The sequence below is a fragment of the Aplidium turbinatum genome, chromosome 5, assembly GCF_918807975.1.
Source record: "Aplidium turbinatum chromosome 5, kaAplTurb1.1, whole genome shotgun sequence".
Taxonomy (NCBI): Eukaryota; Metazoa; Chordata; class Ascidiacea; order Aplousobranchia; family Polyclinidae; genus Aplidium; species Aplidium turbinatum.
This window is the reverse complement of record NC_137476.1, coordinates 23,664,786-23,688,903: the sequence shown is the minus strand read 5'-3', so window position 1 is coordinate 23,688,903 and position 24,118 is coordinate 23,664,786. Positions and strand designations below refer to the sequence as shown.

At 36.3% G+C, this 24,118-nt stretch overlaps 1 protein-coding gene across 1 annotated transcript; it reads left to right on the top strand.

Annotated features, from left to right (window-relative positions):
- Positions 1-4,398: 4,398 nt before the first annotated feature.
- Positions 4,399-22,792, top strand: LOC145770067 (putative 4-coumarate--CoA ligase 1). The gene is made up of 12 exons (XM_082581655.1): positions 4,399-4,514; positions 5,464-5,671; positions 6,357-6,463; positions 6,817-6,889; positions 9,569-9,701; positions 14,699-14,861; positions 15,476-15,644; positions 16,038-16,135; positions 17,297-17,368; positions 17,545-17,697; positions 20,525-20,687; positions 21,183-22,792. Exons 1-12 carry the CDS (start codon positions 4,413-4,415, stop codon positions 21,302-21,304), a joined length of 1,563 nt encoding a protein of 520 aa, XP_082437781.1. The 5' UTR covers positions 4,399-4,412; the 3' UTR covers positions 21,305-22,792.
- Positions 22,793-24,118: the final 1,326 nt, after the last annotated feature.

Genomic DNA, 24,118 nt, shown 5'->3' with positions numbered 1-24,118 from the left:
TATGCTAGCAGTTAACAGTTGCTGTTTTTTGCATAGATGTTTTTTTTTCTCATAGCCTAGTAACTAGGGTTACCATATGTCCTCTTTTAAGAGGATTTGTCCTTTTTTTTGAAGAAAAATAAATTGTCCTCCGAGGACACCTCAAAATGCTTAAATGTCCTCTTTTTTTACATTTTCAGTTTTCTTGCTCATATTTTCAACAGGGTTACATTGTTATGTGACTTTCGTAATTTCCAACCATTTCTGTACCAATGCAACATTCTGATTTATAAAAACATTGACGTACTATTTGATGATGATGCAGCCACAATGGTACTAGGAAAGAAACAGCCTTTTAGTTGAGTCTGTCCTTAGCATCTCATTAACAAATCAACTTCGTGCAAGTAATTTTATGATTTCGTTAAAGCTGATTCTTTTTTTCTGAAAAAAGTTAAGGCATGGTTACCTGCAGATACTGCCTGATTTGTCACATTTTTATGACATTATCACATCACATTTTCATTTTGTCACACAAATCTAACAAATCGGCTTTGGAGAAACAAACAAACTTGTCTGTTTTTTTGCTGCACACGTCTATCAAAAGGATCTAAAAAATTCTTTATTGCCTACGTAACATATTTTACTCGTACCGTACCGTATTTTACTCGCTGGCGAAACGTGTCCTCTTTTTAGGCGATGAAAATATGGTAGGCCTTTTACTAACTTACTTCTGTAGGGTATGATATTTTTTGATGTTACAATGAAACCACAAGAAGCCACTTTTTTGTTTACATTTTTGCGAAACTTATGCTTATTTTGTTTGCAACGTAATGCCGATGCTTTACATTTGTCACATTAAACACGGGAAGCAGCTGACTCGATGACTAATATAGTCTTTCGCTGCTGCCTGTCTGTTGTTGAATATATTCGTACCGGTTTATATTTGTAAGCTACCGTATACTATTTCGCAGCAGACAAAATAAAAGGTTTCTCTCTCTATATATATATATTTTATGTTCACTACAACAGCATTTTGTATATTATTTGATGTAGCCTGCATGGTGTTGTGTTATTCTGATATTTTGTGTGATGATTGTTAAAAATTTGAATTTTATGGACTTATTGTGTCTGATGCAAATAAATAATAAATGAATAATAAAGCACCTTCTTTAATGGTGCCTTGTTATCGCTTCACTGCTTGATAAGAGTGGTGTACTAACAACCAGGGCCGTTGAGAGGATAGTTTGGGCGCTGTAGGCTATCAATGAGACTTTCAGGCCCCAAATTCAGACACCTCTAAAAATTACCCATCATATCCAACAAATACGTGGTGGTTTCTCCAAGTTTGCGAGGCCCTAATGAATGGTTACAGCTCTTGAAATCATCTCGGATCCAAAAATACCTTCTGGACCACACTGTCAATCCTACTGCAAACAACCGCTTGGTTAACACATTGATTATATGAGGTAGATATTAACAAAGGCCAGATTCTCAGCCCGGAACATCCTGCCTCCGGCCAAAATCTTGGCTCTGGTGCATCATTATTTTATTGTTTGACATCAAAAGATGCTCAGCTAAGGTGTAAATGTTTCCAATGGCGGTAAGCTACTTGCTTTTGGAAATACCAACACAATTCTTTCTGAACTAGTTGATGGCCTGTATTCTGTAATATAGTCATCTCGACGATTATCAGTCAAATTTGTATCTTCACTCACAAAAAATTCAACAGCCTCAATCCTCATCTTTAATCATGTTCCCATGCAGCAAGTTACAAAGCAGACAAGTTTGAAGCAATAACATTGTGTAGCATTGCATAGGCTATCATTGTTTTTTGCATTTGTGTCAGATTTATGTTATAGTAATATTCAGATGTAATATATTTTCTGAGCTTCATTTTTATGCAGGAAATTTTGTCTGTTTTGAAAAACTAACCTACAGATAGCCTATTACAGCAACAGTTTTTCTTTCAGAGGGAGTGTTCTTTCCTATCTGTGCAGTTCAACTGTTTTCACTCTTGCAATTTGACAGGGTTAAGAAGTAGAAATACCGCAATACAGCCTACGTTATTAATTTTGCTGTGTTTTCTTACAGAATGATGAGCTAATCTCTTGCCCTTTAATAGATCGTTGTAGCGCAAGTTTAAAAGTTCAGAATGACGTCACCATGACTTTTATGACGTCACATTGACGTCATTAAACTAAATGTGGGGTCTCTTTTTGTAAGACTAGACCCAATGAGAAATTTCTACGTAGCCTGAAATAAGCAAAATATTCTTCACCACAAGTGGCGCTAATTGCTGCTTCTTAATTTTCTTATTGCCCAATGCCCACACTTCTCAAAATGATGCCAAATATCCAAAAGCTGATTTTCACTTGTGAGCTCAGTTCAGTTCAGTTTGTTTTTATTTCTGGCCATCACAACGAAAAACAACATATGTCAGTCTCAGACATAGCAGCTGAGGTCTGGGAAAAGGTAGAAGCGACAAAGCGCGGACGTTATAACGTGCATGATACCAATACCAAGCAGGACAATCAGTATAAAATATGGCACGGTCGCAAGACTTTAATTGAATTTTTAAAAATTTAGAAAAGAAGAAAAGCCTATATAGTGAATTTTTTTCTTTTAACAATTTGTATGAGTAAAAAAAAATATGAACAAGACAAAAAGACAGTTGTTATGTTGATCGATTTTGGTAGGTTATTAAAAGATGGTTTTGAGGGGAACACTTTTGATGCGTTAGCTCATCATGAAGAGCAAGGTAGGCTAAGCAAAGAAAACCTCTGAAAGAAATCCTACCACCACGGGCAAAGCAATTTCAGAACGCAACACATCAGTAAGGCATTGAATGAAAGGATTTTCAGTCGTAATAAAGACTTCCACTGCCATAATAATAGCTTAAAAGGTCAAAAATGGGTGATTTCGGAAAAAAATAAAAATTTTGAGGTCTCTCGAGGCAGGGTATCTCATTGTCTGAGAGCAAAATAGTTGTCATTTTTGGATTTCTCTTGGTCAACATCATTGGAAACAATGCGAGAAGCTAAAAAATTAAAAAAAAAATTTGAACAGGTTTAATGGAACAGCCACGTCACATGCTGACTGCGGACATTTAAAATAACAAAAGAAACAAAATCTGTCATAATGTTTTTCCCCAATTGGTAAAAAGCTTAATTTTCTTTCCCTATCCATTATAAAGTTATGTAGTTTAGAAGCTAACCATGGAAAAGAGTGCTTGTCACCAATTTCTCTCTGTAGGTTTTGTAATTTTGTTGTGAGAAAGCTGTTTACCGTTCTATCGAGAAGTTGTTGTTTACTCGAAAGAGTTAAAAATGACAGCTTAAATGAGCCCTTTCCTTCATCAAGTTTTATTTTATTTTGAGGGCCAAACCCACTTAAGCTTCTCTTCAGGAATGTAACCCTGTTAAAATGGTCTCATGCAAATTTTCTTTAACCTCTCTCCAAAGAAATTTTCTGCGTACGCCACTGGCTACAATACGCCACGCCGGCTATAACCAGTTTTGGGTATCGGTTTGAAACCTGTTTTTGTCTGAAAATTTTTGTACCGTCTGGCAACTCTTGCATAGCGACCGAAATGCAATGCGCTTTTGCACCATGCAATGCATGCATGCGGATGCGATTGCTTAGTTGCTTGCTGCAATAGCAGGTGCTGTGTTGACAAAAAGAACAGAAGTTAATGCTGTGTAGGCTACCTAAATCGGAAGATGTAGTAGTTATCAGGGATATGTAGCTCAAATGGTTAACCCCCGATTTCATAGGGCAAGATCAAGCAGCACTGGTTTGACAGCTCTCCATTTAGTGAACCTATTAGTGCATTTCGCTATTTAAAAATGCAACACTTGCTTTCATAGAAATGTTTGAACTAGAGAGTGCAGACTCGAGACCTCCTGCGCCATTTTAGGGCTATGGTCTTTCGCACTCTCTCATTGGATGACACTGTACGTTTTTGTCGTTTTTTTTATGTACGTTTGTTTTGTATCCAAAAAAAAGTAAATGACCATCCATTGTAGTGCCAGTGGATGGAATAATTCACATACAAAAACATTTCAACAACAAGCGGAAACTTTACTCTGTCAATTTAGTCAGCACTGCTATGATCTACTATAACTGCACTTGGCTGCCAGCCATGCAATAGGTACGGTACATACTACATACCCTACCGTAATACAATATTTATCAAGGATTAGCTATATTTACTTTTGTGGCAGCAGCTGATGTACATTTTGCTTATGTTTCAACTTTCTTAGGTAGGATGCAACATGTCAGTTCCGGTTTTATTCAGAGTAAGCTACCGTATGAAATGTTGTGCCATTGCAAAACAATTAAGATATCATTGCTTAACACAATTTTTTTTACTTTAGCTTAAGGTTGACTACTTGATAATTTTTGCAAAAAGAGACAACATTTTAAGTGTGACAATGTTGCTTCAAAGTATTGATCCTGAAGTTGTGATCCCCAAAATCAATTTTTACAAGTACAATACAGATTTACTGAAGAGGAACATGAACCATGTAGCTTTGGTAAATTACATTAAATAGAATTTTCACCAGGACTTGTTTAGGCTAGTAAAAGGCTGTCGGCTGCTTAGCCAAGTGGTGAAAACGTCTGCCTGACTTCAGTAGTTTTAGGCTACTGTGTGATGTGCAGTCTGACCATAGAAAGAGCTCAACACTTGCTCTCCTGGGCCACATCGAAATGAGCTTTTGCCTGAGGATGGGTTTCTTTTATGTCCGGTTTTCTTTCTCCATCCTACTAATGACTGCTCATCCACATCAATATTGAAACTGGCAAATTCAATCCACAACACTTTTCATTAGGCTGTCATTCATTATACTACATGTGTGCTTCTCTCTGTTTTTGTTTTATTTTTTGTTATTTGTTTTTTTGGGTTTTGTGGCCGTGCTAACTACTGATATAGCCTACTACATAATTTTTTATTCAGGCACGTTTTAAACCTTTCAAGGTTTTGCCACCTTTTCTCGTTCATTAACGTACTGGTAGGTCTATATTATAGATTTTTGTAGTTAGTATCTTTTTCATCCTGGACACGTTAATGATGAAAAAAGAAATGATTGATTGATTGAATAGGACGTGGGTTCGACACCACTCTAAAGACGCGGCTGTGTCTCGACAAAAACACTTAATGGCAAGCTAAAATAAGGGGAGCAGTTGAATCAAAGACTATATATATGTCACTTCACTGCCTTCTGTCATTAGGTTTGAGATGCTTGTATAATTAAAATAGCTAATTCTATGGTAGCTGAGTTGTTAATCAACATTTTTGTATGCAGTTTAGCAATGCTTTTTAAGTAAATAGCATATTATTATTCATTAGTTCGAGAGAGCAGCACCTGGTAGAAGATCACATTACATTACTTGCAAGGTCATAAACACAAAGAGAAGCTTTACCGTACTTTTCTATTTTAACCTGCATGAGCCATTTATTTTAAATTTTTAATTATTTTACAGGAAGATGGAACTACTGGCCAACAACTTACGTTTGGAGAAATCTTGAGAGGCTCAGTGAAACTGGCTAGTGCATTTACAAAACTAGGCTTGCAAAAACAAGAAGTAGTTGCTCTGGCTACTTCAAATTGCATTGAATACGGAATGATAATTCTTGGAATATCAGCGTGTAATGCAATAACCACTACTTGCAATCCTCACTATAAACTAGGTAAAGATCATTGAAAAATTATATACCTATGTCTTATTAATAATAATAATAATGTATTCTGGTCCAGTACACATGGTACTACAGAGAAAAACATTAACATACTCGCAGATAACAATTGATAAGAAAACATAAATAAATAAAAATAAGAAAATTAGTATGTATGAATATGTATATAAGAAACTATGTATGAATAAAGATTGTTAATGCAAATGTTAGCATTTACTAATGATTAAATGATTTAGATCTAAAGCGCTTCATAGATTTATAGAAAATACAAGCTTATTTGCAAGGTTATTGTGTGCTGCCAGTTCTTTCTGCATTATATATGTGTCTGTTTGCATAATAATTATTCAATTTTGTTCTCACGCTAGAAGGGCAAATAAAGGCATCTCTCTCTCAATGGCATTAGTTGATCACTGTTAATTCTTTCCACAAACTGCTGCTGAGATACAATCTCAGCTAGGTAATCTTGTTTTTCAACTTTGTTTGAATATTTAAAAAACAAATTTTATTTGGGATATAGGTTAAACCATGCATATTGCATAAATGCATATGTTTGGCATCTATTATAACTTTTACAATATGATAGCTAGAAAGCAATCCACAATATGTCATCCTACAAATGATCTTTCTCAAACTATAATTAAAATGAAATTCCCACGTGAAATTATAAATTGTTTTACAGAAGAAACATTGAAACAATTTGAAAACTGCCAACCAAAGTTCGTAATTACTGATTCACACCAAGTTGGTAAAATGCTGGAAATTGCCAAAAGAATTCCTTCCATTCAAGTATTTTTTACAGACAATAGCATACCACCATAACCATAGATTTGTGCTTGGAATGGGGCAGAGTGAATCCAATCAATAGTATATATATTTTAAATGCAAATATCTTTTTTATTTGAACACTTAGTAAAGTGAGACATGCTTTTTGAGAACTGGTCTACATGGCATTTCATCCCTGCTTGTATGTCATGTAGCTGAAAAAAGAGGAAAAAGTTTGGTGTATTCTTGTAACGTTTGCTGTACACTTAACATTTTGTCTGGGGTAACAAATCTTTGTTTTTGTGTACAAAGTGATGGTTGGTATGTCTAAAACTTCAAGAACTTTTGTGACAATGACTTGAGAACTTTTTACACAGGAAGTAATATCTTTGGACGAAAGCAAACAATGTAGGAATGTATGGCAAATCATCCATCAAGATGATGGGAAAGGTAGGTTATTATGTGTTCAATTCAGTTTGATGCATTCAAAGATTAAATATTGTTTGTCTGACATGCAATCTGTAGAAATTTTATTTTTTCACTTGAAAAGAAACGTTTTAAAAGCGTTGAATAAATGCATTTTTACAATCAAGTTTGTACTAAGCACTTTTCTGTTGAATCAATGAACTATGGAGTGATGATAAGAATTATCTTGTTTTACTTGAATGCCTTTGTTTACGGCTTCGTTCTGCTTGAAGAATTTGCTGCTTGCAGTCACTTATACGTAATAATTAATAACATTCTACGTGGTGGGATAGCAATTGGACTTGATTAACTGCACTAGTGCAATCAATGATGTACTTTTTTTAAATTTTGACCGAGATCATTATGCACAAATGTCAACAAAAAAAGTACTACATCGTTAGTCAACCAAATTAGTGAAAACAAGTGGTTGATTTATAACACAACAGCCTTTAATCAATGGCTCCTTTTTATTGTACCATCTTGCACACTGTCCAGTTATGAGCTGAACCATTCAGCTGAAAACTGCCTTATTTATTGTCTTCGATGGTGACTTTATCAAAGTATGAACTACATACATAAACTACACAAATGAGTACGGAACAAAAAATACGATTTTATTAAATAGCCTACGTAACCTATTGATTTGTCCCTCTTCACACAAAATTTGCCTTCCAGTTCCAAACTATACTCTCTTTTTTCTTTTCATCTTTTAAAAGTAAAAAGCAATACTTCCATGTTATATTTCTGCATGATGCATTTAATTGACGTAGCCTAATGGCTCGTTTCGAAGAAATGCCAATTCAGAGACAGTCTTTTCAGAAAACCGATTCAGTGATTTCTTGAAAATGCAGCGACGGCTTCTGTTTATTTAGAGAATTTGCAGGGATCATTTGGGTAGGTTATTGTTTCAGTGAAGTGGATGTAAAGTAGCTGATATCTTGCGGGCATAGGTTGGACCAGGGATCGACAACCTTTTTTCTAACAGCGGACCAAAACCAAACCGTAGCCTACTAATACCATTTTGATAAATTCAAACTGATGACTTTAAGGCATGGACGTAATGTCTTTAGAATATCAGCATCAATAGTAGCACCCTCCAAATAAGCTGAACGAATTCTTCAGCATCAGCATCAATAGTAGCACCCTCCAAATAAGCTGAACGAATTCTTCAACAGTGTCATACCTTTGTTTACTCTACGCACAAATAGCCTGCTGCCATTTGAGCTATGTTAGTCATGTCTGTGCAGTGTGCTGTCATCTATATACTGTACAAGTGTACATTTTCAAGAATATTTTTGCTAGATTTTACGTTCTCAGACATCTCTGCTATTCATCTGGTTATCGTTCTTGTTAAAAGACTGATGTTTTATTTTTTTTTCTTGGCGTAGGCCTATGGTTTCAATAACATTCAATAACATTCGTATAACATTCAATAACATCGTACATTTTTTCGCAATTTTGTCATCGGTATTTACTATATGGTCTTGTGGGTTTTGCTATTTATTGTGCTACCATATAACTAGAAAAAGTAGTATTTTCTGATTCATTTGTTTTCTTTTCCTTTGGGAAACGAAACTTGCTGTTTGGCTATTTTTGAGTAGATTAGGTTTGTCTTTCCTTGTTTGACCCATTAAGTTGTGAAAAATAGTAGGCTATGTTTTGTGTCATAGTACTAAATAGTGCTTTATGTTGAACTCCTTTTTTTACACAAACAGAAACGCTGCAAATCAAAGACGTGACCCTACGAAAATAATTTATGAAAAAATACTTCTTTTATTTGATTATAATATAATGTATATACCACTAAGCGGGCCATAAAATAATTTGTAGAAGAGCTGCAGGCGGAATGGTCTTCCTTGGCGAGCCGGGCCGAAGTTTGCCACTCTCTGGGTTAGGCAATTAACCTAACATATAATCGATCATGCCACAGTGGTGGGTCATGCTAGCAACGTTGAGGGGATCCGATTTCATGCATATGACAAACAAAATTAGTTGTTTACTGGTTTGTTTACTTAAAAGTTTACTAACCTACAGGTTTGTTAAGTTAAGGCATTACGTTTTAAGGAAGCGAGTGCCAGATTCGCCACTGATGTGTCGACCGTGACATCTGGCGATGATTCACGCCTAACAGTTTTGGATTGGCAAATTGAAATCAGAACCATTACAGTTTTGCCACCTTTTCCTTTTGATGGTTCTGTTACTGTATTTGATTTCCACAATATCGTTTTTCTGCATTCCGAAAAATAAAAATGAATTGAATTGAAATTTAGTGAAAAATAAAAAGCAACTTAAATTTTTTTTTTGAACTATTAAATTCAAATATTTGCTCTTGACGTGTGTCCTGCGCCACCGTCCTTATCCAAACTTTTCAAATTTGTAAGCATAAACACTACACTGAAAAAAAAGTTTGCATTTTAATGGGGAGGCTATAACTTGTTGCATGATTAACCTCTATTATAAGCTAATTTCTTTGAAGAAAAAGATGCAGAGCTGTGAAATCTGTGAAACTTTAGAAATCTTGGAAAAAGGCTGTTTCCGAATTGGGATTTCTCGGAATCAGCTTCTCCGAATAGTAGCAGATTGTTTAATTTATTACAACAACTATTGAATAATATACCAATTTTACAAGTTAAAATATTTAGCAAAGAACATATCATTGTTTAGATTTCCCGTTCAGCACGGTAGTGAATATCCATGAAGATATTGTTCTCCTACCCTACTCCAGCGGAACAACTGGCATGCCAAAGGGTGTGATGCTCACCCATTACAATCTCGTGTCCCTTCTTGTTGTCACAAAGTTCGTATTTTCAACACCAAAATCAAATTTGCATAATGCTTAGCTTTCAATTGTTGCTATTCGTGTTACAAATGTTATTAGATTTTCTTTAAGTTTAAGCTTGCATAATCTGTCATTGTGCCAGAAAACTTTGATTTTGAAAGTGGATAGCTGAGCAACGTAACTGTTACTACCAACATATGTCCTTAAACAAGATACTTTGTTATTTATTTGTCTTATTTTTCAATAAAACGGACTGTTGGTTAATTAATCAAGGTATATATTAATTAATAGATTGAGTTTCGCCTTTGGCAGCATGATTGTCACGTTTCTTTCTATCTCTTACCAGGAAAGAGACTTGGAAAGGATTAATGACGTAGTTTAATGGAATATCACCGAAAAGCAGTCAATTAAATGGTCGAATAGTTCTACCAGTGTGATGATAAATGAAAATTCTTGGACTTTAACGAACGGCTCAACACTTTCAGCAAATCAAAGTAACAATGAACAGCAATAGATTCCAACGCATTCCACTCACAGCTTCTCATAAAACTCTAATCTCGATCACAATTTATAATAGCACCAAATCTCGTCTACAGGTATTCAATAACTTCAACTCTCAATCAACAATAATCTCACTATAATCTCTACATCTATTACCAACTACAATACTTTACGCAAATTACGCCACTATTTATAGCAGGTTTGTTTGGTCTAGCAACTTTGAGAAGGTACGATAATGTTACATCATAAGAACTTATTGTTCTGGTCAAGTTTACTACACGTAAACATCTTTGTGACGTCATAAAAAACTACACCTGGCAAATCCTGAGAAGCAAGCTGGAGAAGCTTCCAGACTTGCACGTACCGGTACGCAAAATGTTCCAGAAATACGTCACATAAATGATTTTCGCAATCAAAGGTCACTATAGTACAGTAACCGATAATAACAAATCGTACAAGAATTTTAAAATTAAAACAGTACGCTCGGTCAAGACATAATGTAGCCTGTCGTGAGGCTTCGCATCAGTGGTGCCGAAGTAGGGGGGGATATATCCCCCCAATATTTTAGCAGCATCCCCCTCAATAATTTAGAAAAAAATATTTGCTAATAATGAACGTACCGGTATTCCACATAAGATGGTATGGACATGTGATAAGGAGGGAGGAAGGAAGTTTTCTTAGAAAGGCACTAGATCTAAAGGTGGATGGGAAGAGGAAACGCGGTCGTCCAAGAAGAACGTGGAAACAACAAGTGAAAGATGAGTTTAAAAAAGTCGGACTGAAGGAGGAAGATGCAAGGGACAGGGTGAAATGGAGAAAAGGGATTAAGACAATTGCTGCGCGGAAACAATCGGCCACCTCCACTAGTGGGGAACAAACCGACGATGGATTATGATGATGATGAATGAAGTTATACTTCGATTTAGTTGTTTGCAAGCATCTCGAATTGTTGTTTTTCTTTATTGATGTTTGATCACAGTTCTAAATTTTCTTGGATTTGACACTAGATAGTGAAGGACCTTCATTGAAGGTATTAAGGACGAATTGGACCTGGCCACGGCACTGCAGTAATGCTTATGAAGGGACTCATTGTATTAATCTCCTGTGTAGACCTTGTGTCTCTGGTTTTAAAGCCTTTAGCACTTATGGAGCAATTTAGTATCACTTTGCAAGGAGAAAAGCTTGACATTAACTGTTGTGAAGAGCTGTTTCAGACCCTGAAAATCACTCAAGAGAAATATCGTGATTTGGAGTTTGAAAACAATTATAAAAATGCAGTTTCCTTTCCAGAAAAATTTGCTGCTAATTTTATCACGCCTTTGCAAGCACCACGGCAAAGAAGAGTCCCTGAAAGATTGGGTGGAGGATCGATGTCAGCTACTGCAGACACTCAACTGCATTATAGAATACTTTACAGTCAGTTCATGGATACAGTTATCTCTGAACTGACCGAACGGTTTGAAAGAAGCCTGAATTCCGATTCGGCAAAGTATAAAGAACTTGCACGAATTTTCAAGACCGGCTTAGTTTCTGAAATGGTCAAAAATTATCCAGAGCTGAATAGACAATCGATGAGTTATCGAAGTGATTCATTCAGTAGGGCAACAGGAGCAAAATCTATGTATGATGCTAAACGAGCTTACCAGGCATTGTCCGAGTTGGAAAAACCTCTCTATTCTCAAATACTCTAGCTGATTAAGATCCTCTAAGTTTGCCCGGTAAGCTCTGCTGCTTGTGAGAGGTCGTTTTCCAATCTTCGTAGATTGAAAACCTGGCTGAGGAATACTTTAGGACAGGAAAGGTTTAATGATAGCATGGGTTGCAACAGTTACCAAAATATTTTCAATGACATCACACATATGACATCGATAACGAGTTTTCAATGTGCACTACCATAAGACGCAATATGTTCAGTTGTAACAAGTTCTTGTGATATGTTTGAAAGTTAGCCTATTATTTTTGTCATAAATTTGCCGATGTTCTTCTGTAGCTTCGATTGTTTTCAGTTCCCTGACTAATGACTTTGCCCTATAGTGCACTAAGTGTAGTGGTTCTAGTGAAGGAGAGGACAAGAAGAAAAGTGTAACTTCTGTTTTTTTGGAAAAGCTAAGTATTCATTCGAAGTTCATAGGTTCTTATCCCACTTGTTGTACCAATTTTTCTTTGTTTGTTTCTTAGTCTTGCAGCAGTCATTCACAAGAGCACTGGTAGCACTTTTATCTCCATGATTTCTTATCTGTATAATATTATGCTGTTAGCAGCTAATTTACCGAGGTCCGGTGATTGTTTAATAAACTTAATACCGGTACCATTAAAATTGTGTATAAAAATACGCATCCCCCAATGTTCAAAATTGTCTAAATTTGATAAAATGTTGATTTATCCCCCCCAATCCTCAACTAACTTCGGCACCACTGCTACGCATATTGATTGTGACAATGATTTATTTCACAAGTGTAGATAAAGTGATCTGTTTAAGCCTAATGCTGTGGACTGCGGAGGTGTACGGAGTCATGTTTTCTGGACTCCTGTTCCATTCTGACTTTGCAGTTTGTGACTCCAAATCTATTCCTGCTCCAAATATTTTGGGAATGTTGACACCAAACTCCACTTCGACTCCAAACGCGAACCATAAACTACAATCCATTTTTTATACCATTACTTATGCCTTCCTTATCCCATGTCGTAAAAACAAAGGCATATGTTGAAAGGAACACAATAACTGCTAGAAAATAAAACCACAGAGGTCTGTGAAATTAGTCTCCGAGCAGCAATAATGACAATTTTTATGCAAATTATGAAGGTGATTAGGTCATCATACATTATAAAAGTGAAGTGAAAAACGCTAAGGAGGAGTTCTGGGGACGGCAAGCCATCCAATGTATCTGTTGATCCGTAATTGAGCTTCTCTCTTGCACCAGCTTGACTGGGCATGAAGCTGTTCTCTAATACGTGAAATTGCCTACCGGTACCCCATTTTTGCATATTAATTGATATTGACTGTATCTTTTGTGGATCACGTTATAGGGCAAATTTGAGTCATTTTTGTGCGAGGATGGCTTGCCATTCCCAGAACCCCTCCCTAACGTTTGTCACTTAACTTTTATAATGTATGACCAATGACCTAATTACCTTCATAATTTGCATAAAAATTGTCATTATTACTGCTCGCAGACTCATTTCACAGACTAATTTGTTTCTTGGCAACCACATAACATTTTTAGTCCTTTTCTAAAGCGAACTGCTGTGAATTTTACTGCACTATGTTGTTGATAAAGTTGTACTGAAGAGGATTCAAAACCCGAAATCGCGATCTGCAACACAAGAATTTCAAATTAGACTTTGTCATACATTTATTTCAAACATTTTATAGAAAGCTTGCACTACAACTTCAGAGCCGGATCAAGTTTCAGTTCCAGCCCAGAAGCGGTGTTGAAAAAGATGGTTAGAGTTTGCAGAATTGCCCGTTTAGTCGAGTTCCCTATTTGGCGACAGCCTTTTTCGGCGAGTTCCCTATTCGGCGATTTTTTAAAAATCCAATGACGCCTTATGTTTATTTAGAGAATTTTGTATTTTTTTCCACAATATCGTTTCTTTTGCATTCCGACAAAGAAAAATAAATTAAAATGAAATTTAGCGAAAAATGTTTGAACTATTAAATTAAAATGTTTGCTCACATAAAATTGGCATGTATCCTACGTCATCCACCTTCTTTGCGTCATGTTTATGTCATTTGTCATGTCATTCATTTTTTAAATACCGTAAGCTATTTGTTGATTTTATATGATAATAAAATGTATGTATGATGTATGATATGTGTGATAAAATGTATGATAATAATAAATATTTATTAATATTATTTCAAATATATATATATTTACATCAAAACAACCTTTTCCACAAAACGATGCTGTAACTCAAAACAGTCAAAAAATTTTTGATGTCAACAAAACTTTTGAATGTAATGTAAAGGCAATTACATCATTCGTCGCCAGACGTTGAAATCGTGTACAAAAGGGAACTTTTGCTGACCAGGTATAGGTTGTTCCTGAGAAACATTTACAATTAAGCCATTTGATTTGTTTAAAGAACCCAATTAGCCTAACAGTTCGTATTTACATTGATTCAATGTCTGAATATTGAATAATATTCAATCGTTGGATTTACAGAAGGCGTCGTTGGATTTTCAAAAAATTGCCAAATAGGAAACTCGCCGAAAAAGGCTGTCGCCGAATAAGGCTGTCGCCAATTAGGAAACTCGTCGAATAGTACGGTAGCAGACCCTTAGAGTTTGTACCATTACAATTTATGAGTAGAGCTCATTCGTTTTAACGAAGATTATATTGCTGTCGGACCCTTACATTTGATTCCATCTCAAACTATTGTAGAATGTAATTGTAGACGCAAATTGGCCCAACATAAAATCTGATTTTGTACTTGCTGTACTACCCAGGCTAGTTTTTGACAAAAGGCTACTTTGCACTTCTAAGTATATACTTACATATTTCATATAGGAGCCTGGGGAGGATGCCACCGTGGGTGGTTTTTTATAGCACAGTTCCCATGTTTCATGCATATGGATTGTTGCGAATATTTGACAACTATAGAGGCGTGAAGTATATCATGGATAAGCGTTTCAACGTCAAGCACGTCTTCGAAACTATTGAAAAGCACAAGGTGAAAATCAACGCAAATAATCTTCGAAGTTTTGTTTTCTGCATGCGTGTTATTTCACTATAGTTCTTAATGATATTTGAATAAGCTGCTTTTGCGATAACGATAGGTTTATTAATATTGTACATGAGTCTCCTACTAGTCAGCAGTTGTGAACTGACCAAATGGCAGTTGAGCAAGTGACAATTGAGCTAGCAACATTTTAGCGAGTGGCTGAAATTGGCAAGTTATAAAACTGAGAAAATAGCAACTGAGCAAGCCGAAACTTGGCATGTCACAAGTCAGCAAGTTCAGTTTAGCAAGCCATAACCAAGCAAGTCCAATGTTAGGCGAAAATCTCATTTGCTGACTTGGATAATAGCTGAAATGTACTTGCTGAGTTGTCCCATGCAGAGTGGTCTGACGACCATTATACAAGTTGCCGAACCAGGCTGATTTATCTATTCTTTATAATTCTTGTTTGGCATTTGGAACACACGTCTATGACGCATCAGGTGATTTATGGTTTGAACCTCCTGCTCTTTAAAAATCAAGTCTTAAACAAATTTTTAATTAGAATTACACTTACATTCGAGCATGTTTACTTGATGCCTTCAACAAAGGCTTTTTTCTTTTAGGTGGCAGTAATATTTGCGGTACCCGCTATGATGATGCAGTTGGCCGAAAGTCCAATTCGGAGTAAATACGATTTGTCTTCTTTAGGAATGGTCCTAAGTGGGGCCGCGCCTTTAGCCCCGAAAGTAACAGTTTCCTCCATGCAAAATATGCAAGCCGTTGTTGGACAAGGTGAATTTTCGTAATTTGTCACTGCAATTACAAAAAGTATTCCACTTATTTTGGAACCTTTAGTATGTGTTCACTGATGATCCTTTCACGCTGTGTAATACATCCGTTCTTTGCTCCTTTTACGTAAATGTTTAGATGCTCAGGAAGTGATTTGTAATCTTTCTAATTTAATGTTGAATCAATAGTTTGCAAGGCCAGCCTAAAAGGAAATGAATTCCCAAAAAAATTATTACTTAATCCTGGTATTAGATTTGCTGATGATCTGGAAATATGTGTGAGTTTCATCCGAAGGCCTATTTGACGAATTAGTCCCAACTCTGAGGCATTCTAGTATGCTCTTCAAACATCATTAACATCAATGGAAAACATGCTGGTCATTGTGATTTGCAACAGGTTGGGGTTTGACCGAATGTATTATTGGTGCTACAATTTCCATGATCAACTGTCCCTTGAACACTGTTGGCTTCAACCCCCCTAACTCCACAATAAAGGTAAAGGGATTTGAATTAAATATATTTAACCGAGAAGATCAACTTTCAACGATAATAAATACTATTAATACTACAAAAATTGCTCAATGCCAAGCAAAAAGCCAAGCAGAGCAAATTACATCAAATATAGTTATTATTTAATAAAATCCTCTACAGCCTGTTTCACCCTAACTGGCTTAATACTTGACCCGTTGTGCCGCGTTATCTTTTCGTATGCGAGTAAGGTAAAGCAATTTCCACATGTTTAAATCATGTTTTTGTGTAAGACTGTATGTTCTCTAGCATTTCGTATTCAATGTAAAATTGGTTTTCTTTTCAAAAGGCTTGATAAGGACGAGATGCATAGCTGAAAATGTTTATATTTTGCCTGTTCACTACCCGCAATATAACCAGTTTGTAACCGATGTCGCTGAGAGGAAACCTCAGGCACACGCACAACACATTTGTCGCGCATTGTGTCAGTGAACGAAAACAACTAAATGAGTGTGACGTCCATATGAAACGTACAAACCGAATCCTGTTATTCGGTAAAATTCGAATCTATTCGGACTCGGCATTCCTGATTGCTCGCGTTGGCATCGAAAAGTACTGCTCTTTCTCAGGCTAAGATGCCATAGCACTAAATGACCGATACAGATTATTGATTAACCGAGAACTGCGAAAAGTCACTAAGTTTCACAACGCTGCGTTGAGTTGAACTTCTACTATATCAACAGCAGTTGTGTGGTCGATAGCGTATGCAAACGACGTGTTCCGTGTGAGCTTGTAAATAATAATTAACTACTGCTTTGTGCTGCACATGGCATGATCTAACTAACGCTGAAAACGAAGCTGCATTGCATACTCGCCTTTGAAAGTAACTATACTGTGTGTTTCGTGAATAAAGAGCACAGAACCCAAAATGTAGAAACCATACTGTTAGCGAGTTTTCAACTTCTGTTCTATTTCTAAAGTGCAATCATACTTAGTAAAGAACAAGGAATTACTTCCATTAAAACGCGGCATGATGACACTTTCAACCTCATCTGTAACTTCCGTGTCAATCAACTCGAAGTATTACAGTTAAAATCCAATTCTTCATTCCTGTCTATGTCACTTCTACTGTTTCTCTACATAACAGTTTGTATTTAGTTGGCAACTAGATATCGTATATTTTCGCAGATTGTTGACCAAGAAACAAGACGAGAACTCGGTCCAAACGAAGATGGAGAGATACTGATCAAAGCTCCACAGGTAAGAACTATGTCTGATTTTGATTGCGATGTCTGTCCTACTGCGCATAAATGCAACAAAGAACGGATTCATCATCACCATCAACCAATTTTGATTACACAGGCCATGAATTAATGCTTATGTCCATAAGAATATCTAGTACATTTAGCTGAGCAATCTGTGCTGCTGCAATGCAGGTGATGAAAGGTTATTACAAGAATCCCAAAGCGAACGCCCAGGTATTCGAAGACGGCTTTCTATGTACTGGCGATGTTGGTCATTTCGATGACCAGGGCCTTATCTACATAGTCGATAGAATGAAGGAACTCATCAAATATAAAGGATTTCAGGTCAGTAGTCATAAATCACAGAGGGACATGTAGTGTGCGTAGATTTACGGTACATAGTGATTATACATCTGTAGTCAATTGTGGTGAGCTAAATCGGCCTGTGCTCGCTACCCAAGTCAATCAATAATCAGCCATCTACCAGAGGTGTACGGATCCACGTTTTTAGGATTCTGATCCGGGTTTTGCTTTCTAAGATTTGCTTTAATCCGAAACAGATCCGAATTAATTTTACTTTTGAAAATTTATTAAAAAACATTTCACTACATGACACGTTTTTGAGAATTATTAAAATAAAGTTCAACCAGCCTCATGTTTAAAAAGAATTTATATTTCGCTACATAATAATGAGCATCTTCAGTTCTGCAAACAAACAAACAAATTACTGCAATGAGTGCTGCATAAAGGGAAACTATGCTGTAATTGCATAGTTGCAGTATAATAATTGCAGTAGTAATTGCATCATTGCAGTAATTTGTTTGTTTGTTTGCAGAACTGAAGATGCTCATTATTATGTAGCGAAATATATATCCTTTTTAAACATGAGGCTGGTTGAACTTCATTTTAATAATTCTCAAAAAAGTTTTTCAATGTGATCAAGTCAACCGCTTCTTGCTGACGGCGTGCCAGGGTTAGGTCTCGGTGTCTCAGAAGACATTCACTTTATCACTACATGACACGTTAACATATTCAATATTCCTACTTCTTTCTGAAAGATAATTGCAAAGTGGAGTCATGAAATTCAGCGGCCTGCTACTTTGTAGGCGTAGCCACTTGCTACGTCATGCATTATAGTCTGATCACCTTTTATAACACTCTTCACTTCTATACGAGCAATTAAGCATCCTGACTTTCCGTATGTTATCCTACTTCATTTAGTGTTAGGTAAAGCAATATCTAAAGCATGTAGACTAAAATAATGAAGTAAAGTCTACCATCATTTGTCAGCTAAATGTAGGCCTTGTAGACTACATTGTAACTCATGCATGTTTATCTCTCCTTACAAATTTTCAACACTTCAACACGTACTGCAGTAAACACGCGCAACAAGCAAAACTAATGGTTACAAAAACAACGGTCATTTTGAAACATGAACTTTGACCTGACCACAATCTCAGTGTTGCCACAAACGCGATGGTTCTAATTTTAAACTTTCTCCATGTTTGGAGTTATTGCCTGGAGTTTTTGTGTTTAAACTTGAAAAAAAGTCATGCAAATGTAGGATCCGGTTTCTATTCGAAAAATACGAACCAGATCCGTTGAAGAACAGTCAGATCCGACCCGGATCCTGTACACTCAGTACTACTGACAGCCGTATAACACACTTCCTATCCCGTGAATTCTATTCAACCAAAACTTGTTTTTAATAGTAAAATTTATTTGAGTGATGTTTTGGATGCAGTTGCCCATGTAAATTTTCAACTAGATCTGAGGTTTTTAACAAGGGGTGCGGGAATGCTGAATGATTAGGGTTGGTTATAAAAGAATATTTAGGGCAGGGGTGGGCAACGTGCGGCCCTTTTCCATTTTTTGTGCGGCCCTTCATCTTCTTCCAGCTATTTTCCCCCAAATGTGGCTATTTAAATTGAGGCTATTTTCATCTCGATTTACACAATTTCGAAGCTTAAGAAGTGATATGACCGTCTTTTCACTCCCCTGTACCTGTGAAATAAGTTTTGCGCCTGTAGAAATCCAGCTTGAATTGAATTCACTGCAGTAGGATGACATTCTTGTACAAAATTTCAATAAGATAAACTCCATTGCTGAAAATATGAATTAGTGTTTATTTGATGTGCTGCCCTCCTGTAAGCATTACGTTTTCCTAACTAGCCCTTGTGTTAAAAAGGTTGCCCACCCTTGATTTAGGGAATCAGAATATTCCTGCTTATAAAAAAGAAACAAACCTTGATTCGATCCTTGACATGCGGGTGGTGGTCAGCACCAACACACCATGGTTAAATGCCATCATCAACAGGAAACAACAGCAAAAACGTCGCTGAGCTTGTTGTTTAACCACCATTACGGAGAAACTATTTTGCATTTTTCACATACCTAACGAAATAAAGGCAGTTTCGGAGCCAACTGATGACAATTGGTAAGGCAAAATTCGACATCGTCCCTGCCTTTTGCCATCTTAGTGACATGATTGGATTGTTGGCCACCAACCCTCGCAATACAGGGAACAGGAGACGTTAAATCCTAGATATGAATAGAGACACTAAACATAAAAAATGCAATTTTCAGATCCCTCGTATGAGGAAAGCATCATATTGTGATATTTCATTGTCAGTTATATGAATAAGGATTAAAGAAACACAATGGTTTTTTTATTTACTTATGAGAACAACATCACTTTCGAGTCATTCTGGAAGGGGGTGCGAGAACTTGTCGGCGATTTCAAACTGGTACCAACAAGGAAAAAAAGGTTATGAACCACTGAACTAGATGCAATACCTAATCGCTAGTTCATCGTAGTCTCCCAGTCACTAAAGGTAAAGATGAGTCCCGTACTTGGTCCAAGAATCGGGGGATGAGCAGATAAGGTTCTCATTATACTGAGCCTTCAGCATAGCACTAGAATATGGTGGGCAGTTCGGCCACCTTTTCTTCAGTTCGGCCTACGCCCCCACCCAATTTATTACACCCTGGGTGGAGATGAGCGGTGGTTTTCAACAACCAGCTGAAGCCGAACCAGGATTGCGTGATTGGAAAGCGAGCACCTTATCCTCTGCGTCATCCCACCGCTAGGTATGTTTAAAATCTGGCTTTTAGAATTATCGGTATTTATACTTTTACTTTTCATTATTGTTATTTCTTTTTACACCTCCAGGTTGCACCTGCAGAACTGGAGAGCATTATACTGGAGTTGCCCAAAGTAGCAGACGTCGGAGTGGTCGGTGTCGATGATCCTGAAGCGGGTGAAGTTCCTCGGGCGTTTGTAGTGAAGAAAGATCAGTCTCTAACTGCAGACGAGGTCAACAAACACGTTGAAGGTTGGTCGGATTTTGCAAACTCTCTGCTGTTAATTCTATCTGGTTGCACCACCTAAATAACTTCTGCAACACTTGCTACCAGTTCTGTTTTACAACTGTTTTTCTTAACCTTTGTATTTGTTTCCTTCTAGTAGAGCCTGCTCTCGCATTTGATTCTCTTTTGTTATGTTGAAATATCTGCTACACTAACTTTCCTCTCCGCTGATAGTGTGTATTCTGTCTATAGCCAAGTCGAATTTCCAACTAGTTTAAACGGATAGTGGTTTCACTGGTTTGGTTCGATACTTATCATTGCTTTTCCTTTACGATGGAGGCCAGTACAAGCTGTGGCTTGATATGTATTTTGCCTACTCAATGACACGTGTTACCAATCACTTCAAAAATATAGCAAGCTAGCTTGCGATTAGACAAGATTTCTTTCAACCACAGATGTTGTTGTAGAGTTTCTATTAGTTTGCACGGAGAAATCTGAATCTTCTGATCTTGATTTTACAGCGCAAGTATCGAAGTACAAATATCTTCGCGGAGGTGTAGTGTTCATGGGTGAAATTCCAAGGTCAGCTACAGGAAAGATTTTACGCAGAAAACTGAAATTTATGAACCCTTCAAAGTTGTAATTGAAGTCAGGTCACCCTTTGCTGAAAAGATTGCAGATTTTATTCTTGTTTGTTTTAATTTTTGTATTGCAATGAACTCATTTCAAACTACGCAATAAAAAGCAATTGTGGTCCACTGTATATGCGCTTGTATTTTATTTTTTGATTATCTCTTGTGCTGCATAATTTACCCTTTTTCATTTAGGTTATATTTCAAATAATTCAATGCAACTAACATGCCGTTAGTAGTAGCCAGAGATTGGCGTGATCTTCAAGATCACAATGTGATCTTGAAGATCACTTTTATTTTGGTGATCTTGATCTAAGACCAATGTGTTTGTGTGATCTTGACGCATGGTCTTTAGAGCTACAACTAGCTATGTTACATTTTGTGAGCAATTTCTGAATGGCCAACTTTTGTTTTCTTCATCTTTTCAACCGTAAAGATCTGTAGTGTTTGTTGAGGTTACTGGCAGTTCGGGAAACTTGTTGCAGTTGTTTTGGCTTGATAATACTACAAACAAAAATGGTAAAACTTTTTGCAAGTAGCACCAATAGAGCACTGCATGTAGCCGGAGCTCTGCAAACTCAAACAAACCTCAACACTATGATGCAAAACAGTCAATCTACCATATGTGATTAAACGGAAATTTCATAAGTTTTTGACGTAAATCAATTTTTTTACCAGAGATTTTAGAATATACTGTTGTATCCTAAAACCAGGGCTAAATTTGACTTTTAAAACAGCCGATTACCCCGCTACTGTAAGTGCAAATTCACTATAAATTAATGTGCTGTGTAACTCACCAAACTGATGTTTAATCAAATTTAAATGATAACCCATAAATAAAAAAAACTGAAACAACTACAAGTTTCCCAAACAGTTAATAACCTCAACAAACACTGCAGTTGTTAACAAAGTATTTGAAAAGTAATACAGTATTTGAAAAGATCAATAAAACAAAAGTAGGCCTTTCAGAATTTGCTCACAAAATGTGACATAGCTAATCGTAAATCTAAAGGCCATGCAGATTGCATAGTCTTAAAAATGAATAAATTTAAGATCACTTAGACCAGTGGTTCTCAACGGAGGGTCCGCGTACCCCAAGGGGTCTTTGAAAGTTTTCGAGTTTGCCGCATGATTGATAAATTACGAAATGTAAAAATTGGTTGGTTCTGCTTTATTTGTGTATTACCGTGATTTTCAAACTGTACTTCCTAACGAACTGGTGCGTTTTCCTTTGAACTTTCAAAGGACATTGAACTTTCAAACTTCAAAAGATCTTTGAACTTTCAAAGGACATTACACAAATGTTTGGTTTTCTAACTAAAAAAAAGTTATATAAATGAATTAAGTTTTAATAAGGCTATGTTCAACTTAATTCTTTTGAGACAGCAGTCTATCACCACTCACAGTTTTGCAATGACAAAGATTATAACGAATTTATACTGATTAGAAATAAAAAAAAAAAAAAAAAAAAAAAAAAAGGGAGAAATTGTTTGTAACAATCGCAACATTCTATAAAATTTATAGAAAAACATCAAATCAACATACAGATTACTGATGCTGTGTGGCAGTGTGTGCCAACATAATGCTCACAAGATAATTTCTTCAATGTCATTAACTGGCATATTTGCGTCGTGAGTTTAGCAAACTCTTTTAAGTGTGTCTTTTTGAAACTTATAAAACATTTGATTTCATTATAGGAAAAGCGATATACTAAAATTTCAGATAATTTTTTTAAGGGTCCGCGACCGCTTCGAAGATACCAAAAGGGGTCCCCCAAAACAAAAAGGTTGAGAACCACTGACTTAGACATTTAAGTTGACTCATTAAATTGATTTCGTTTTAAAACTGGCACTGCGCAAAGTAATAGTGACAATTATTAACATTACTCAATTTAGTTTGATCAGTGTTGTAATTTCAAATTTGAAAATGTTTCTGTGTAAGTACGTATGCTATATAAGATACTTTATGTTGATGTATGATGAAAAATGATTTAAATTTATTTACATTCCTGTTTTTTGAGTTCTAAAAACAAATACATTAAACGTAAAAATATATGCTGCCCTTGTTTAATACGTTTTATTTGAAGCGGTTTAAATAGTTTGAATGTTATTGAATGAATGAATAATGCATGTCATTCATTTCCGTCATCATTCAGCTTGGTTTCTGGTTTGGTCACACGAAAATCTATATAGATTTCCCTAATCGAGAGCCCTTTAGTATTGGTTTCGCTGTGACGGTCAGAAATAAAAAGAGCTGAACTGACTGTTATTTCTGTTTTTGGTATTTTAATCGCTGACTTTAGTCGCTGCTGCATAGGCTATATCAACGGTGGGAAAACTGCGGCTCGCTGACGTAGTTTTTGTGACTCTTCTAGCTGAATAGTAGCCTACTATGCACTATAGGCCAGGGGTGTCCAAACTTTTTACCAGGCTGGCCAGATTTGATAATGTGGAAGTGTCCGCGGGCCAACAACCTCTGACAATCTTGTTTTGCGCAAAGAAAGATTGCATGTAGGCTACAGCAATATTGTAACTTATCATTTAAGTCACTTTTATACAATAAAGCAAAGTTAATATACAGGTTTAAAGTATTTTGTTGTAGCCTATAGGCTACATATCACACGGGATATGATAATTTAGAATGAATAAATTATCTGCTTTTCCATCAGAAATTAACACATTAGAAACTTTGTAAAACACGAAGCTGACGTCTTGATTTCTCTACCAAAGTCTGGTTCGAGGCTAGTGATAAACAAGCCAAAGACATCACGAAGGCAGGAGTCGCTCAGCTTTGATCTCCCTTCAAGTTCATATGCCTACCCGAGT

What these genes read in the sequence shown, in the direction of transcription:
- LOC145770067 (XM_082581655.1), top strand. Translation starts at nt 4,413, where the DNA reads ATGTTGCTTCAAAGTATTGATCCTGAAGTTGTGATCCCCAAAATCAAT. An exon ending in ACATGAACCATGTAGCTTTG is followed by an intron (nt 4,515 to 5,463) that starts GTAAATTACATT and finishes ATTATTTTACAG; the next exon opens with GAAGATGGAACTACTGGCCA. An exon ending in CAATCCTCACTATAAACTAG is followed by an intron (nt 5,672 to 6,356) that starts GTAAAGATCATT and finishes ATTGTTTTACAG; the next exon opens with AAGAAACATTGAAACAATTT.